The following is an 18,222-nucleotide window of genomic DNA, read 5'->3' as shown; positions in this document are numbered from 1 at the left end:
GGTGGGAATTCAGGAGGAATAATAATACGGAATGAAACACACAGACATTTGAAGATTAGTGTCATTTTCCATTATTTACATGCAACACTTTGACATACAGTTGAAAAACGTAAAAGCAACTTGCCTTTCCAGAAAATCTGTAAAACCTCAGCCCATGAAACGGAAACTATCTGCATGGTCAGATACCACTAGAGCTAACTTGGTGTACACACACACATCTCACATACTCACTTGGACAGAGACACGCCACCAGCCTTTCCAATCAGCTCTTCATGGTGCAGCACTGACGGGTCCCACTGCAGCTCTAGGAAGTGAAGCAACTTCCTCATTTCCTCCTCTGTGTGGAGGACAAGCTGCTCATAGCGGACGGGCAGACATCTGGACTCCCCAGCTGCCTGGCACTGGCTGAACATGGTCTCTACCGCGCTGCTCCACTTGGTCAGACAGTCCCTGTAGTTGCTCAGGTCAAAGCCAGAGATGGTCACCTGTGAATGAGCAGAGAGATGAGATAAACACAGGAGACCTATCACGACAGAAAGTGAACACAGAATGGAAAATTTAGTGAGTCACAATGTGGCAGCAAAACAAATTTGTCAAGTGGCTGTTTGGCAACATGAGCTTGTGAGGAAGTGTGTCCGCCTGCAACCCTGATAAGGAAAGAAAGCTAGCCTACCTTGCGTGATATCATGGAGTGTACGGTTGCCCGTCCGTCTCGTAGCATGAGCACAAATTTGGCTTTAGGGAAGATGCGTGACAGATATGAGAGCGACTTCAAGGCAAACGGATCCTTGTTGCAAAGGCGAGGTGCAGGCTCCCCGTGGCCAACTATCACCTGGAACGCATTGAGTAAATATTACAAAAAGTAATGCCTCAGGTGCTACATGCAAACCATTCCTTTTTTATATTTAGAATACCAAGGTTTTAATATGTACACATTGAGGTGCCAAATATGAATATGTGTAATTTACAATAACAGAGATGAGCATTTTTATCCTTTTATAAAAAAAAAAAAAAAAAAAAAAAATAATTTATATTTTACCCAAGACAGACTAGTTAATTAGGATACAGACATTTACACAAATTACCTTGTTTTAACAATACATTTTCGACATGTTAGGAAATAAGGTGTTAATTAGAGAGCTTTAGAGGTGCTGGTAGGTGGGTTTGGTTACATTTGAACAGAGCCAGTCTAGCTGTTTTTCACCGTTTTCAGTCTTTATGCTAAGACAAGCTAAGCATCTGCTGGCTGTAGCTTCATATTTAATGGACAGATATGAGAGTGGTATCGATCTATCAGCAAGAAAACCATTGAGCATAGTTTCCAAAATGTCCAACTATTCCTTTAATAATCATTTTGTGTATGTGTCATCTGTTTCCATCATGCAACATTTAGTAGTTGTTGGCCAAACTGCATCTTATTAAGCTATTTTGTGTTAAATAGCCCTTTAAAATTAATTTTTTTAAATTTAAAATGAGGCCACATGTGGTTTAAAAGTAACATCTTAGGCATTCAAATTAGTTAATCGACTGAATTTACCGGTACTATTTTGATATTATTTGTTTCAGTCATTTTTAAGCAAAAATGCCAAACATTTGCTGGCTCTAGCTTCTCAAATATGAGGAATTGTTCATATATTGTCATATGATAATAAATGTAATACGTCAGACACACCTTAGGCTCAGAGAAACTGTGACAGGATTTTTTTCACCATTTGTTTTACACGTTATAGCCTACTATAATAGATTCATCGATTAATCAAGAAAATCACCTGCAGATAAATAAATGATAAAAACTATTTGGAATTTTCTGCTTAATAATAACTTTTAATAACCCTGTGTTGTGTATATAAACACATCCTAAAGCTGAAGCATGCCTTCGACACCCAAATGTGTGCAGATTAGCAGATGCAGAGGCATCGACCAGCTCACCTCTAACAGGAATGCTCGCACGGCTGAGTCCAACACCTGGTCAGTGACGCCGGCCTCGTCCAGTCGCATCCTCTCCTTCACTGAGCGGCTCCAGGTGGCCCGCATGGCCAAGAGGCGGGGAATCACTCGGGTCTCTTCCCCGCACCGCACAGCATTGTGGGCATCCAGCATGACGCGCATCAGCGTGGTGCCACTCCTGGGAAAGCCTCCGATGAAGATGAGGGGTGTTTCTTCAGGGAAGTGTTCCGTCAGGGATAAGCTCTGATTGGCTGAGCCCAGGTTGAGCTCCATCCACCGGTACCGATGGCTTTTTGGAGGGCACTTGATCCCGCTCATGCCAAGGTAGAGCAGGGAGGCGGAGCACAAGAGCACGCAGCCCAGCAGTAGGCTTGATCTGGTGTTCCTCATGTTTTAGATTCAGGAGGACATAAAACAATATTCTGGGGCACCTGAGGAGGTGGCTGGAATCAAATGTGAATGTAGCTACTTCTTAAATTTCAGCAAAGGTCAGTTGAAGACTTAGTTACACACTGACAGCCTGGTCGGTGAGGATGACTGCGAGAAAGAACCGCTGAGGCGATGCTGAGGAAGGCCTGACGGAGGCCCCACTCCTCTGCAGCTTCTCAGCCCTGGTGTCTGAGAGCAGGATCCAGGCCTGCTGCGCTCCACAGCCAGCCACATCTCTTATCCATCACTCCTACCAGAAAACATGAGAACACTTCAAGACAAGAACTGCACCACAATCAGTTCATACTGCTTACAACCAAATACAGATGCTTCTGTTTCTCCAGAATTTACAATAAAATGAGTAACTCCAAACATGAGCCACTGCCCTGCATAAGTGAGATATTATCAGCAAGCAGAATGTAGTGCTGACTGCTGTGTTATTTTGCCAAATACATTTGTATACTGACTTTCAGAGGGGCTGAAATACATCCAGTTTTTGTTCTCAAAGCAGCTATTTTGCATCTTTTCTATGGAGAGCCACTGGCCCTTAACCATATCAAAGTTCACTGCGGCATGCAACGCAGACACACTCTCAGGCAGTGTATTTGAATCCACTAATTACAACTTCCTCATCTTTTCCTCTCACAGTTTCTGCCACACTGAAACGCAAAGCAATTTGTTTAAGATCAGATTACTACTGACCATGCGAGCCATCCTGCAACTTCCCCATTTTACTTCTGCAATGTGACGTGAGACAGCATCTAATTCCTCTTATTGCACACAAACTAAAACACACACGCTTGCAAAAATAATTGAATTCAGTTCCCTAATGTCTCTAAACACTGATTCCACTGCAGTATTTGAATTACTTTCAAAGCATCATTACAGCTCTGTTTTACTTCTTACAAAAGCTCTAAGCAAATATGGAGTATGTGTCCCTTTCTCAGAGGTATTTTGGTTTCTGTCTTGTTCAGACCGAACGTGCAGGGAGCCTAACATCTGGATGCCACGTTGGGAACTCTCCTCTCCCTGGGCTGGAATAGCTTGCCTGTAAAATCCAGTCTGATGATCAAAGCAAAAAGGGAAAAAAACAGCTGGAAATGAGGACCTCCAGGCCTGGCTGGGATACTGAGGTGCTGCCATAAGCCATGCTAAGTCCAGCGTTATCCACAAGCTTTATATGTAATTCTAATGCATTTAGAGATTAAGCCACTTGGAGTTTGCAGAGAATTAGGACAGTGTTTTTTTTTTCTCTCTCAACAGATTTAAAGCGCGTACGTAAAAGTGTATTTTCTCCCAGCTAACAATCGATTCATCTAATAATTTATTTGGTCTATAATATAGCATTAAATGACCTTCACAATTTGCCAAAGCTCAAGTTGATGTCTTTAAATTGCTTGTTTTGTACGTTTTTAAACTCAAACATATTCAGTTTACTTAACATAAGAAAAAAAAGCAGCCAATACTCACAATTGAGAAAATCTGAAAACAATGAATATTTGTCATATTTGCTGGAAAAAATGACTCAAACGATAAATTTATATTTTCTTTCTAGGTTATCTGTTTCATTTCTATCTGACGTACCTCTGGTGTTAGCTTCCCGTGCAGATAGTTTTAGTTTTATTTGCCAGGTAGCTGTTATATAGATATCTGTCTCTGATGTTTTTGCCTCCACCCCAATACAAAATAGGTAATTGGGAAACATTGGAAAAGAAACAACTTTTGGAAGAAAACTGTTCGACAGTGAGACACTGTTTCTAGTGAGAGATGTTGCTGTTGAAATTTTGTATTTAATTTTTTATTCTGTTTACCTCTATTGTATTGGAGCAGAAGCTGAAATCTCAGAGACAGATATCTGGAACCTGAGCAGGCAAAACCAACTAGGCCTGCTAGGCTTGACACGCCTAGAGTTTATTTTTTATTTTATTTTTTTTTCATGAAGTGGTTTCTGCAAGGACTAGTAGTGGAGGAGTGGACCCCCTACTCTGATAAATCGGGGAATTGACCTTGAAAGGCAACTATTCACTGATCACAGCCAGCAACAAGCCAAAAGATCTACAATACGCGTAAAACAGTGACCTGTGATCACAGTCAGTGGCTGGCAAGAAAGACAGCAGCAAACTGACATCTTTGAGCAGAAGGTTGTCAGGAGAACCAAAGCCAGTGTCACCTCCTCTTCACAGGAGGGAACACTGACTTTCTGCCAAAGGGAAAGTCTGACAGGGAGAACACCCCCTACATTTACCCTGAACTGGGGCTAATGCGTTAATATACTGTGCATTCTTACAGCTGTTTCCTTGAATGCCCCCTACTGATATTGTGACTCTTAAGTAGTTTTAAGTGTACATAGGGTTGCAGCAGCATACCGGTTTCACGGTATACCGTCGTATGACAGTTATCATAAGGTAAACTTTTGCTCATCTATGGTATTGAATTTTTTTTAAGGGAGACTTTTTACACATAGCCTACTTCCTTCCATTAAAAAAATGGTGTCAAGTTATTATAATTATATATTTTTTTAATATCGTTTGTTCTGTAAAACTTCTGTTTTCATTCCTTTAAAGGTCAATGTAACATAATATATAATAAATAATAACAACAAAAATAATAAGAGGCTACATTTTCAATTGAAGCTGCTTCACCATCAAGAACTGCTGCCTTTTTTTGCTGCACAATGTTTGTGATGATCCAGGTGCATATCTTTGAAGCCTTCTTGTTCCTCACCGTAGGGAGCACTGGCTTCCTGCTGAAGGGAAAGTCTGAGAGGGAGAGCAACTTATACATGTTCCCTTTACTCTGGCTTATGCATTACTGTCAGGAGTATGTCCATTGTTGTTCTTTAATGCATTCCATTGAATGATTTTCTTCATATTTTGCCCCTTTTCAGTACTTTTGTATGAACCATTCTTGCTCTCTCAATACTGCAATAACAGCTCCCTCTCAGTGGTAAAAATGTAAATGCCTTTTTTTTTTTTTACCGCGTTGCACAAAATATGTGGTGAACCAGGTACATATTGGTGGAAATAAGGTCAAAGCTATCGCCGCTGTCAACGGTGTGTGTAGGATAATGATTATTCCACGGCTGCAAAGCCAAGGCACAGCATCTGGCCCAACATCTGGCCTGATTTGATGATGCATCTTGTCTGAAAAAATGCACCCGAGGCAGGCAGCCACCAGGTGAATGACCTGCTATCAGTCAAACGTAGAGTGACAGACCAATGGCCACCTACAGCTCACCATACCCGCCAGAAAAGCCTGTCAGTGGGTTATTTAACCATCTTTACCTAGTACATACACTCATTTAGCTGTCTGTAGGTAGCTAACACGCGTCGTAAACATATCAGATCCGTTAAAAATGGTGTTCACTCACCAGCGTCTGTGAAACTGCCGAAATCCGAAGAAAAAGGCATGAACCTTGATCCAAACAGCTGAAATCAGCAGCTCCTATCCACATCGGTGTTTTCTCTTATGTGGAAAGTCTATCGGCGGAGGTCACACTCACACAACGCTATTTACTATTTTAAAAGACACATCATTACGCAACGTTTCGCTACTGGTTCGCGATGTAACTTTGCACCGTGAGAAGTCAAGCTGTTTTTACCGTAGAAGGTGGAAAAAAAAAAAAATCCGGACACGAGTCGAGCGCAGCCAGGCAGAGAGAGCCGAGCCTTGATTGGTCGATGAACGCTCTGAATACTAAAACACATCTGCTTGGGGGATTCTAATTGGTGGAGGTGCTAAAGGGCAATTCCGCCGCAGTAACAACCCCAGTTTTTTTTTTCCTTTGCACTCAAACGGCTAAAATCACTTTACCTCATCGATTCGTTTGCTCTCAGTAAAAGCCCACAGGGGAAATCTAATCACAGTGTGGGATTTAGTTGACGTTAAATCCGCCTCATTTCATTAGTAAAACCCGTTTTGGTGACTCTTTTAGTATAACATGGATCTTTATGATACATTGTGGCCCATGTGGAGGACCGAATGTGACTAAATTACACTGGTAAGCCTGTCTAAGGACGATTAATAAAACACAATAAACACTGACATTAATGAATAATTAATGTGATGCATCAATGCATCAATAAAATTTACACTACTTAAGTACATTTGAAATAGGGGTAGCCTATTGATACAGGTGTGCATTAAAGTCATGTAGACACGTGACTACAGGTATTTTTACAACATAATTTAGCTCTATGAATTATATTAAAACCTCTTAGCTTGATTTATGTCAAGAGTGGATGGACACTGCCAAGTCAACACTACAGATAGCAGTATGATGAACTGCTGTATGAAGAACACACCGGGAGTCTGAAACAACCATGTCCAGATTAACCTACTAGGGGATCTGAGGGGACAACAATTAGCTGATAGGCTCCTATTCCATGTTCATCCCACTCTGTGCAATGTTTACAGTTTTTCTAAGCTACAATACTACCTTTCCCCAGGTTAACTGTATCATACAACACATTGATTTAGACAAAATATAAAACATGTAAGCATGAAACTAAATAATTAAGTCTTTAAAACTATTTTGACCATCTTTAAAACAGGGTCTCAATAGCAGGCAATAAAGCTCAAACCACCTTATTAAAGCCTTCATCATGTCAGTTGGTATGTGCTTTAGTGATGCATATTTTCAAACAGATTTTAAATACATAACTTAACTACATTAGCACATGCCACATAGTGAACTGGGAGCTTTCAAGGCCTTTTTATGTAATTTAGCAGCTTTGTGCAAGAGTACATGGCTTTCTGTATGTATGGATATGTGGAGATAGTTAGTACATTATACCGTTTATAATCTCTAATTTTTCAGATTGGGAGGCACTGGACATCTACAGTTTCACGGAATGTCCATTATGTGCTCACTTCCAAACTTGATTGATGACTTTTACTTTACCTCAGCAAGGTGTTAAGTAAGCACAGGAAACTGATGTGATACACTAACAGGAAGCTCAAAACCAAAAAGAACATGAGTACAGTATAAACAGCACATCCTTTCTCTGCTACATTAAAACATCCCAACAAAGAAAACATGAGCTGATGAAGAGAGTGAGAGTCTGCAGTTTATATCCTGTGTAATCTATGAGTTGTTACAAAAACCTAGCTCTGTGAAAGATTGTGTGTGCTCAACTATACGACTACAATATTATTTTCAGGATGATTAACCACCTTTACTACAGACCTAAGACAATCTCCTAAAACGACTAAATTTACAGCAAGTAGAATGACTAACGTGTTGTGTTTATGGCATTCCACAGGTGCATTTCTACTGTTGAGTTGCATTCACAGACCTGCAGGACGATGCAGAGAAAGGATACATCAAAGGTGACACCACAATTGTCTGACTGTGAAATTGGTTTCAGATTAAAGTCCTAATTTAGCACCAGCTCTTCACAGTCTGTGATGTTGCACCACATGTGAAACAGAGGTTCTTATTATATATGCCCTTATATGCACACCACCATTCAGATGATAACAAATGTTGTGGTGTTAACTTCCCTGCTCACTGACCATGTCCTTCAAAGTGACACAAAGCCGCCGACACATTTCAGCTGTTATGTTTCATTTTGTTATAGAAGGAAAACATCAGCATGTTTTAAAAAAGATTGCATCTCTACCCTTGAATAAAAGACAACAATCACCTCTTGGTCCATACTGTCTCATCTCATTGTTATTACATAGCCGCGCTCTAATAATACTGTCTGGCCTTATGTTAGTGCTGTACCAAAGTTTAATTGCATGACTGACTTATATTACAGCTTGGGAAATCATACAGCAGCAAAAACCCTTATTTCTATGCACCACAGTAGAAACTGACAAATAACATTGAGTCAGAAAGCAAAAATATACCGGGTTAATAGCAGACTGTCTCCGCATAAACATTATCTGATGTGAGATACAAATTAGACCAGTGAGATGCAAAACAAGACATCTGTGAATCACTGTTCAAAAACCTGTACTTATGAACGTGTGTGCGTGTTTGATTCGTATGTACGCAAAGCAGAAACAATCTTCTTCCATTCATTGAATGATTCCTCTTAACGTGAGTCATTTAATGAGGCATTTTTAAATGTGATGAGGTCTTTTTAGCCAAAGCCAGGCAGCCATTGTGCATCCTTTCTGTCAGCATGCTGTTCAATTCAAACAGTGATGCAAAATGGGGCAAGTAAAAGCAACCAGTCCAGTTATATAATCATTTTAGCCTTTACTCCAGTTCTCCACCCATGGGTCATTTCTGGCTTGTCCCTTTATCATGACTGTTCAACTGCTTCATCCATTTCTGCATCTGCTGGAGCTGCGTTCTCCTGCTCCGGGTCACCAGGTAGGACGTCTGCGACCGTGTGGATGAGCTCCTCAATCTGCTCCTCTGATAACCGCTCTTCACTCTCCTCCACCATCTGAACACAAACAGAAAATTAAGTGTCTGTTACTACAAATGATCGAACACCAACTGATTTTACTTATTTAATACATAAGATGCGACACACATAAACATATCAAAACAATCTCACCTCAAGCTCCATTAGTAGCACACATTTTTTTTGAGCAGATTAAATCTTGCCAGTTGTCATGGAATTGTAGTAGAAGTCCTTGAAGAGGACATGTTATGCACATTTCCGGGTTTATATTTTATTTGAAGGGGTCTTGAAAATGTTATATGCTTTATTGTTCAACACATTATTTATCTTAGACCATCCATTGCTTTGACATGTATGTCTGACAACATAATACTCACAAATCACCAAAAGTCACCTTATTTAGAACTCAAACATTTTGCTATGCTAATGCTATTTACTAACTTACAGTATAATAGTCGTAAGAGCATGGTTTTGTAACTCTGGGTGTTGGCAGATTTAAATGACAGCAAGAAGGTAGTGAAGGTAACTAAAAACAGAAACTTAAATTCTCAGGAATCATCAGTAAGACAGAGTTGTTTGTGTTTACCAACCGGAACTGTCTGGGATCACTTTCTAGCTGTGGAAATATGATTTGCATCAGAGGGAGTCCAGAATGCTGCAGGGACATTTTACTTTTGCATGTGCTCTACTACAGTTTCTTGATGTTCCTGGTGATGGATTGGATGTCTGAAAACCCCGGAATACTATATGGCCTGGGTGTACAAGCAGTACATGTTCTACAGTGAGTGTACAAGCAGTACATGTTCTACAGTGAGGTGCATCTCCACATGAGCATCACTGACACAGATTCAGATATTTCAAATGTCCCACCAATGAGTGACTTTGACAATGATTTTCCTTCTAAAATGGGATGTGTCAGTGGCACTCAGCCCCAAGCCCATTTATTCCTGTTGAGGACTGAAATCTTCAAGAACGGGTCACAAACATATAGTTTCATTTTTAATGCTAACAGCTGGGCATTCTAGTTTTCTAGTTACTCAAACAGGAGTAAATAGAGCATTTGATGGGGACTATTTTCACCTGCGGATGAATACACATTTGGTCCTCTATTGATTCTTTCCAGCAGACGTGTATGTGGCACTGACTCAAAGCAAACTGCAGTTCACATGTTCATCGTAATGAAGGAAAATGTCACCCACTGCATAAAGAGAGGCATGATAACATGTAGTAATTGGTAGTCTTGCTTTGCCAGGCCTTCCGCGGCACGTAGGAGGAGGGTCTGGCTAGTCCAGACAGAATTCCGGGATGGGAATAAAAACATGCTCTGGTTTAATGGCATTTCTTAAAACCAATCACAATCGTCTTGGGCGGTGCAAGGCACCGGGAAATGCTGCAGTGCCGCTGCAAAATAGGCTCGGGAAGGAACTTGTTTTGATGGAACATGTTTACGTTTAAAAGTTGTTTTAGTCGAGCAACAGAAAACTCAGATTGGACAGATAGTCTAGCTAAGTATCTGGATTTACCGTGCAGAGATCTGAGAAAAGGTTTAAAATGTTTAAAAGTTTAAAATGCCAACACAAAGGAAGCCCAAAACAACGGATATCCGGCCTAAATGAGTGAAATCCAGCGGATTTTCCAGTGGCAACGATGCAATCCTAGAAGTGGAACGTCAAGGATAAAGACTAAGTAATTGGTGACAATTAAGTAAAACACTCACTAGCTGAATTTCCACTGCTGTCTGTGGCCGGTGGTTCAATAGCTGCAGTTTTTCTGCCCTGATGAGGGAAAAAATATAAATGAGTATATATTGTACTGAAAAGTACATACATACATTATATTTGATCTAAAAAAGGATTGTGCATCTTAAGTGATCCATAAATTAAAAATTAAAAAACATGAATGATAACATCTATGCCTTTTTAGGATCTCACTGACTTTGTGAGTTTGTGAGGCATCATGGTGGTCAGGAACTCTTTGACGATCTCTGGAGTCTGCCTGCTGCAGGGCGTCTTTGACAGGTACTTCAGCGTCTGTGTGGAAAAGAAGAGGAAACTGTGGGCTGTTGCAAAAGCGTAAATATGACACAACAGGCACACAGAGCAGGTTTAAGTCAGTGACGAGAGAAAGAGGATGTGTGCCAACCTCATACATGATGGTGTTGAGGTTCTGCTGCCCGGTGCTGTGTTTGCTCTTCCCGCTGTCCTTCCTCTGCTCCTTCAGGTCTGTCAGGAGTTTGAACACCTGAGAAAACACAGAGACAGACAAATCTGAAGCAACACAAAATTATTTTCATCTCTGGACACTACAAAAAGATGTAATGTAAAACAGCGAGACATAACACATTACCTCATAGTTACTGAGCATAGCAGCGTTAGCGTTTTTCCTGAAAAGAAAGAAATAAGTAATGTTTAAGCACAAGTTCATTATTGTCCTTTGCAAACTGTATATGGTACCAAATCATCTAAAATCAAAAGGCAATTTCCTAGCTTTTGGAGCTTTTACCTGGGTCTGTCTTCACTAGTTGCTGAATAAAGACTGTGAGATATGACTAAAAGCTCTGAAAGATGGATAGTGGACCTTTGAGCTTAGATTATTTTGATTACATAAACAAGTGTGCAAAGTTAAATGAACAGAAAGTTGCACTATGGACGGGCACACGAGGCAAGACAAAGAAGGTCGGGTGCTGGATGGGTGAAAAAAAATTAAATTCTGTTTTGATTTATTTAAGCCAACATCGAAAATGTTCTTACGTTTCTGTTTTTTGTTTACAAATGGTGTCAGCTGGTAGATACTTGTCAAACAAGAGTTCCTACAAGCAAATTGAGTGCATTATTAAAACCCAAATCCACCAAAACAAAGACACGATGTAGTATTGACTAAAGTTACTGCTGCAGCGTTGCCTGGATCAGTGTGTGCTAACGTTTTAGCTGGCGTGTTCACCGTTAGAATGGATCTTAATTGTCTTATTTAAAAACTGATTACAATTTAGTGTTTTTTTGTCTCTACACTATTAGTCGTTCCTACAGCTCGATCAACACATCAACCGGAAACTGCGATGCAGACGTGGCTGTTGTACCTTTAACCACAATATTTGGCTACAGTTAAAATTAACAATATACAGTTGCACATTAACAAAGTCAGTGTACACAATTCTGAATTTTAATAAAATAAAAAATATTCTTACACTTCCATTTCGCCAGGCAACTTAGCTTTGGTCCGTTGGAATAGTGCCCGTGTAGAAAATGTAAACAGGGTCAAACGTTCCGGTCGGCATCAAGCCGCCTATTTCTTATTTTATTTTTTATCAGAGAAAAGATTTCAAAGTACTCACTGCACTGCTCATTCACTTTACTTTTTTTTTTTATTTGCAAAATCAGTCTACCACTTCACTGTTATGTTTGCTTTGTGCTGCCTTCTTCTCGTTATACAGGCTACTCTGTGATTTTAAAATAAAAATGCTGTTTATTCATTAATGTGGACTCCAGTGAAGACATGAGAAGCACATTGTGGAAGCTAGATCCAAATGAAGAAGCATCAAACTGTCAAAATACCTCCAGCTGATGTTGAACTGGCTCTTGGAGAATTAATGGGGCTAGTCCAGCAAATAGAAAAAAAGTAGTTTAATAATAAATGTTTGATGCACAAAACCAAATAAAGAAATCCTGCAATTCAGGGTGTAACATTCATTCACAAATCAAAGAACATTCCTCTGTAGCAATAGACTTAATGATACTGTACATAAAATTATGTCCAGTCAGGGACACTCTTGTCTATTTATTGCTACTATCAAACTCAACATCATGTCAGAGATATTCAAGGTGACAGATTATCACTTAGTTGAACTCAGAATTGAACCTTTCACCTCTCATTTATACATGTCTGCTGTCAATGAGAACAAAGGTAACGTAGAAAAACACAATCAAAATCCAAATAGGAAATAAAACACGTTTTTATATATATATAAATCATTTGCTAAAACTCCGATTTAAAAAAACACAGTGAAAGTATGACAGAATATTACAATATCCAATATGATTGTTTTTGAATGTAATATATTTCTTACAAAAATAAGATGAAATCCACATCTAACAGGTGATTTTCTTGAAAACAGAAGATGACAAGGTATAATGTACATCTTTGAGGCTGATATCAATGTTTGAGTTTAATAAATAAATAAAAATCGGATGTATTTAAATGCTTAACAACCAGAGTTTCCTGATATATGAAAACAAACATGACAGACTTTGTAGCTCACTGCCCAAACTGCTCTCTCTGTATCTTTTGTCAGCAGTTAGCTCTGTAACTATCTGTGTATGGATCGGTGTCCATTGGGACAGGTTCCTCTCTCTGAGAGAAGAATTCAAAGAATGTCTTCAAACTCTCATCACGTCTGACCACTGAATTGCTGAGTGCACTTTTAAATGCTATTAGATTTCTGCTCTCAACCAGTTTCTTCAAATTGTTAATCATGTTTTGGTGTCGTGCATATTGGCAAGCCAGGTATTCCTTCAACACATCAAACCTCCCTCTTTCCACCACTTGGACAATGATGTGATCGATAATGACGGACAAAGGATAGCCATACTCTAGGACACTCTGGCTCTCCCCCCTTGCGTTGCGGTAGCCATATCCACCTGAATGCATTGCAACAACATTACAGTGCTCATCAAAGACAGGAGAGCCAGATGAGCCAAAGTAAAAACAAGACTCGTACATTAGAGCCTGTCTGTTTCTTTCATCTTTTTTCACATCCTCAAAGAAACGGTGAGTAACCACCTGAATGTGCTCTTGATTTTCACTGTAATGAGGACTTTCCGGAAGAACACCCTCTGGATTTTTCAGAGGCAGAATAATCAAACATGGATCCATCTTCTTCACACCACCGTTAGGATGCCCAATAATGCAAATCCCACCCCTTTGAGGACGAGATCCAAAGAGTGTTATTGGCAACAAACCATCAGGCAATTTCTGATCATCTCCCAGCCTCAACAAAGCCCAGTCATACATGTGCCCTGACACATCACAACCATATTCAAATCCAGCAACCTCTTCCACTGCTTCTCCTGACTCCATCTGGTCTAGACTTTCATAAGAGAAATGGACAGTGACCCTTTCATTAAGATGCCCTGTACTCTCATCGTAAATGTCTTTAATGACATGGCCATTTGTGATGACAAACTTGCCAAATAGGAGAAAGCCACTTCCTTTTGCTCTCCCATTTATTCTCACCTGGCAAACTGAATGACTGATATCCATCAGTTTCTTTATTGTTTTCACTTCCCTACATGTCTCAACGTTCTTTCCATACTCCACACGGAAGAGATTCTGGATACGAGAAAGCTTAGATCCTTGCAGAGTTTTCTTTCCTTTCACCAAATCTTTAAACTGTGAAGATAGGCGTTTCTGCTTCATCTTTGAATCAGGTATTTCAAATATGTTTTCTGGTGCCTTATTACCATCCAGCATTGATTTCTCTTTTGGTTTGCTGTCATTCAATGACTTAGTTGTAGTTGATTGCTGTGGAGGATCTTGGTTTACATCAGAGTCAGACCTCTGAGATTCGTTTTGCATCATGTAAGCATCATCAAGACTGCCAGGCTGACTTCCTGGTGGATCAGACTTATTTAACAGTATGATCTGAAAGGTTTCACCATCAAGATCATCAACAAGACTGGACATTTCAGTCTCTTTTTCAGTGCCTTTGTGAGAAAGCGCACAGTTCTTTCTGAATACGATATTCAGTAAACGACCATCTCTTTTCAGAGCGTGCCTTACTTTTTCGCCTTTGTATGCATAAACAGTAATTTCCTGAAAATTATTTTTTAGTACTTGGTTTCTCATGATATTCGCTACATTTGTACCTCCCTTTGTCAGTACATCAAACATCACAAGCTCGTCAGATGGCACCTTTCTTTTGAGATGATGAGAGCCACTAACCAGTTGCTCCGGCTTGTCTACAGCTTTGACATACTTGACAGTCAGTGATTCATCTTTTTTAATTAAGCTGCATGGAAAGTGTGAACTTATAAGTTTCCCATCTTTTACAATAACAAGCTCTTTGTTTTGGTTCTTTCCTGCAATGTGTCTAAACTTGTGACTTCTCTTCAGTACGTCCTCAATAGTTCCTGCTTTATTGCAGGTCCAAGTTGTAGGTTTCTCTTTACTCCAACACCACACGAAAGAATGGGTTGCATGTGGCTCCTCTTCCTGGGAATAAAAACACAAATAAGTCTCATTTCATTTAAATAAAGTAGAATTATTTTATTCCGTTAAAAAAAAAAAAAAAAAGACTCTTAAACCATCCATCCATCCATTAGCTATACCTGTTTAACCAGGGGGTTTCTGGGTGCTGCTGCCAATCCTTGCTGACTTTGTGAGAGAGGGTGGGGGGTACACCCTGGCGAGGTCTCCAGTTTAGCACAGGGCTGACACAGAGAGACAGAAAACACTTAAACTATCCATTAACCACACCGTTAAACTTAACCATCTCAAAAACATGGCTGAAGTGAAGGGAAAACCCATGCTCATGCATAGAAAATATATTTCTTAATCATGTGCCCCTCAAATAAAACAAACTAAAAAGTTGTGCTCTGAAAGAAAAATAATAAAATAAGTCTCAGCGAACTCTATCAATGATTTTCATTTGCCAACACAGATGTAAAATAAAATATGACAAACCACTGCAACAGGTTGTAAATGAGGCGGTTGACTGCTTTTCCCATCCTGGTTGTCTGTTTCTTCCTTGAGATAACACACAGAAATGTTATTAGAAATGTATTACAGAATGAAATTGTCAAACCATGAATCAGTAGACACAGGAAAATATCTGTACCTTGACAACTTTGTCCATTGGTCCATTCATTTCGGTCATTTTTAATGAGATGTTTCCAGCTGAATTTTACCAATGCTGAAAAAAATCTTAATTTCAGGAAAAGGCAAAGAAATATGATTAATTTCTAAAGATTTACAGTAGGCTACTCATGGGATTATTATTTTGTGTATGCATATCAATATGACATTTATTGTGATTCACTTCACTTAAAACACAACAATAAAACAACAAATGTAAGGTGGCCATCACTCTTTCCGTCCATACTAGGATGTGGCATGATGCCATCTCATAACAGGTTTGTGCACTTCTTTTCTTGCTGGAACCATAGACTGTTAATATTAATGGACAGAGCATGTCACCCATTGGTTTGTGGAGATCTGCTATGAGTCATCGAATTTGCCGTTACTGGCGCACGTTGACTAAAAGTCCAACCTGCATTACTTGCCACTGACATAGATAAAAGGATTACCATGTACTGGCACAGCCATCCTGGTTGCGGATGTGACGATTTTAGACGAGAAGGAAGAGTGAGGGAGGAGCCACGTTACGTTACACACTTTCACTGGCAATCACATCATAGCCACGCCCTAAAACACCCCCTGCTTTATCACCGATTTTAAAATCAACGAGACCATGATACAAAAAATTAACATCATTCTGTATTGCAGAAGACTTAAAACTAGCTATTGAGACAATAACCTCATTATGAAAATGTTCACTGAGCAGGGACGTGCAGGTAACTCCCCGTTTGCCCTGATTGGCTTAGCAGCCCCTGAGGACGAAGGAGACAACGAAGGAGAAGGCTTAGGGTCCAGTTGAAAGTTAAGCAAAAGGTTTAATAAACAACATGGTGAAAATGACAAGACAAAAAGCAAATGTTACACTGCAGCTGACTGAGTTTCTCCCTGATGGAGTCATATAAAAACAGTCATGTGACTTGACAAAACAATACATCAATAAAACACTGCAAGCCGTGGACTGCAAAAACATGCCTCCCCTTCGGGAGACACATTCAAACAGTCCTGAATCATTTTAAGTTTCCAAATTTATCCTAAAGGAGCTGAGGGTGGTTCCTCAAATGACATCTCTCCCAGGATTTAGGACACACCTCTGAATTCAGGTTTACTCTCATGGCAGACAAAGGTAGTGCCAATTCTATTCAAGTTTACAGAGATATGCATTTTCTTTGTTCTAATCAGTCTGGCCCAGCAGGGAGTGGCTCCCCAAAAGGCAGAAGCGACAGTTACCTTACCGGTGGGGACAATGAGTCCCCTCTAGTATGCAAATTGACGGTGGTGACTTATTCAGTTCTTTAGAAGCTAGGGTTTGGGGTGAGGATTAGGCTTAATCAGCATTGAAACAATCATTTTCGGCTCGGTTTCAGTGTCACTCAGTCTCACAGCAGTTTACATTAAATAAGTTACATTTTTGACCTAAAAGTATATTGCTCTAAAACATCACCACTGTTTTAACTTTTTTAACTTCAACATGCATCAATACGATAATACGATCATCAAGTGGGTCCCTTTCTCATAGACTTCCGAGCTCCTTTTACAACCGCACGTGTCTCTCCCATAGACAGTATATAAGAAGGTCTCTCCCTGCTGGAATTCAGATAGAATGCAGGTTTAAGGCACTTCCGCATTTGCAGCACTTCGCCGAACCGGATGCATTGTCCATTAATATTAACAGTCTATGGCTGGAACATACATATCTCCCGTTTACAGTGCCACAAAACTTAAACAATTAAATGTTAAGCAAATACTCATCTTCATAAAGGAATACAAGGGAGGTATTACACACATCTAAATAAATAGGCCTAAGAATATACCTAAAAGAATATCAACTTACAACAACAGCAAAAGGTAATTTTGTACAATTTAAAACTGGCATGATGCCCACGATTTCTATAATAAGCAAAACTAATTCCCAAGCAGTCAATACCACAGTTAAAAAAAAAAGTTTTTCAAAAAAATCAAGGGCTTGATCAAAGGCCAAGTCCAGATGCCCTTGATTTGAACCTTCCTTGGATAACTTTAACCTTAATAGTATTTTGATTCAAGACTATGGAGAATAAGGAGTAGACCTATAGGGTTATATCAGCTAAATTGGGCCACCTTTTGGTAAGTCGTTTGGGACAATAATACAATACCATATATGCCTTTTCCATGTGTTTTTATGATTAATAATGACTGTTTTTGATAATTTTGACTTTATGTAATAAAATATAATTATTTAGGCCGTACAGTTACATTACATTACATTACATGTCATTTAGCTGACGCTTTTATCCAAAGCGACTTACAATTAAGTGCTTTCAACTGTGAAGGTTCAAACTCCAGACAACAAGTAGTAAGTGCAAATACAGTAGCTTTAAATAGGCAAAGCTACAAAGAGACAAATGAAAGTGCAGGTTCGAAAGTGCAAGTTCAAGAATTTTTTTTTCTTACTTACCTCAAAAAGTGCGAATGTTTGAGCGGTTCTTCCTTTTGTCTTCTTCTTTATGGTTTATTAACAGTTGGCAAACCAACTTCACCCATCCCGGTTGTGAGAGGCTATGTTTGTTTGTTGTGTTCTCTTAGAAGATCTTTGGTTGAGCAGTGAGCACGACGGTAGTTTTGCTTTTTCCCGCCGTTGTTCCTTCCTTCC

The 18,222-nt window shown here is 39.6% G+C and overlaps 3 protein-coding genes across 7 annotated transcripts in view; all 3 read right to left on the bottom strand.

The window, feature by feature from the left end:
• Positions 1–6,022, bottom strand: part of LOC116036958 (protein-tyrosine sulfotransferase 1-like) — a 10,374-nt gene extending 4,352 nt beyond the window's left edge. Inside the window, exons 1-5 of one of the 4 annotated variants that reach the window (XM_031280636.2) lie at positions 5,747–6,022; positions 5,019–5,135; positions 1,930–2,626; positions 674–832; positions 232–485 (exon numbers count right to left, since the gene is read on the bottom strand). In XM_031280636.2, coding sequence (XP_031136496.1) covers positions 232–485; positions 674–832; positions 1,930–2,337 — 821 coding nt within the window. In that variant the 5' untranslated portion in view covers positions 2,338–2,626; positions 5,019–5,135; positions 5,747–6,022. The remainder of the gene's footprint in view (positions 1–231; positions 486–673; positions 833–1,929; positions 2,627–5,018; positions 5,136–5,746) is intronic. The other 3 variants (XM_031280637.2, XM_031280638.2, XM_031280635.2) reach the window with 3 other exon arrangements.
• A 2,073-nt stretch (positions 6,023–8,095) lies between these two features.
• LOC116036959 (calcitonin gene-related peptide-receptor component protein) lies at positions 8,096–12,022 on the bottom strand. Of its 2 annotated transcripts, none has more exons than XM_031280640.2 (6): positions 11,926–12,022; positions 11,088–11,124; positions 10,884–10,982; positions 10,677–10,771; positions 10,459–10,516; positions 8,096–8,780 (listed from the first exon to the last, which is right to left on the bottom strand). In XM_031280640.2, the coding sequence occupies exons 1-6, from the start codon at positions 11,931–11,933 to the stop codon at positions 8,634–8,636; spliced, it is 444 nt and encodes a 147-aa protein (XP_031136500.1). In that variant the 5' UTR covers positions 11,934–12,022; the 3' UTR covers positions 8,096–8,633. The 2 variants fall into 2 exon arrangements, with proteins under 2 accessions (XP_031136500.1, XP_031136501.1); XM_031280641.2 differs by lacking the exon at positions 11,926–12,022 and adding an exon at positions 11,244–11,328.
• Positions 12,023–12,350: 328 nt separating this feature from the next.
• Positions 12,351–18,204, bottom strand: LOC116036955 (protein FAM111A-like). The gene is made up of 5 exons (XM_031280631.2): positions 18,028–18,204; positions 15,574–15,659; positions 15,420–15,482; positions 15,065–15,166; positions 12,351–14,948 (listed from the first exon to the last, which is right to left on the bottom strand). Exons 2-5 carry the CDS (start codon positions 15,610–15,612, stop codon positions 13,026–13,028), a joined length of 2,127 nt encoding a protein of 708 aa, XP_031136491.2. The 5' UTR covers positions 15,613–15,659; positions 18,028–18,204; the 3' UTR covers positions 12,351–13,025.
• Between the last annotated feature and the right edge of the window lie 18 nt (positions 18,205–18,222).

The sequence above is a fragment of the Sander lucioperca genome, chromosome 13 (assembly GCF_008315115.2).
Source record: "Sander lucioperca isolate FBNREF2018 chromosome 13, SLUC_FBN_1.2, whole genome shotgun sequence".
Lineage (NCBI taxonomy): Eukaryota > Metazoa > Chordata > Actinopteri > Perciformes > Percidae > Sander > Sander lucioperca.
The sequence above is the reverse complement of the archived record's forward strand: the minus strand, read 5'-3'. Positions and strand labels throughout refer to the sequence as shown.

Excerpts from the sequence above, each read along its gene's own strand:
- LOC116036959 (XM_031280640.2), bottom strand. Across the intron at positions 10,983-11,087 it reads CTATGCTCAGTAACTATGAG|GTGTTCAAACTCCTGACAGA; the intron begins GTAATGTGTTAT and ends GTGTTTTCTCAG. Across the intron at positions 10,517-10,676 it reads ATGCCTCACAAACTCACAAA|GGCAGAAAAACTGCAGCTAT; the intron begins GTCAGTGAGATC and ends TTCCCTCATCAG.
- LOC116036955 (XM_031280631.2), bottom strand. The coding sequence starts at position 15,612 with ATGACCGAAATGAATGGACCAATGGACAAAGTTGTCAAG. Across the intron at positions 15,483-15,573 it reads CAATGGACAAAGTTGTCAAG|GAAGAAACAGACAACCAGGA; the intron begins GTACAGATATTT and ends TGTTATCTCAAG. Across the intron at positions 15,167-15,419 it reads ATTTACAACCTGTTGCAGTG|CCCTGTGCTAAACTGGAGAC; the intron begins GTTTGTCATATT and ends TCTCTGTGTCAG.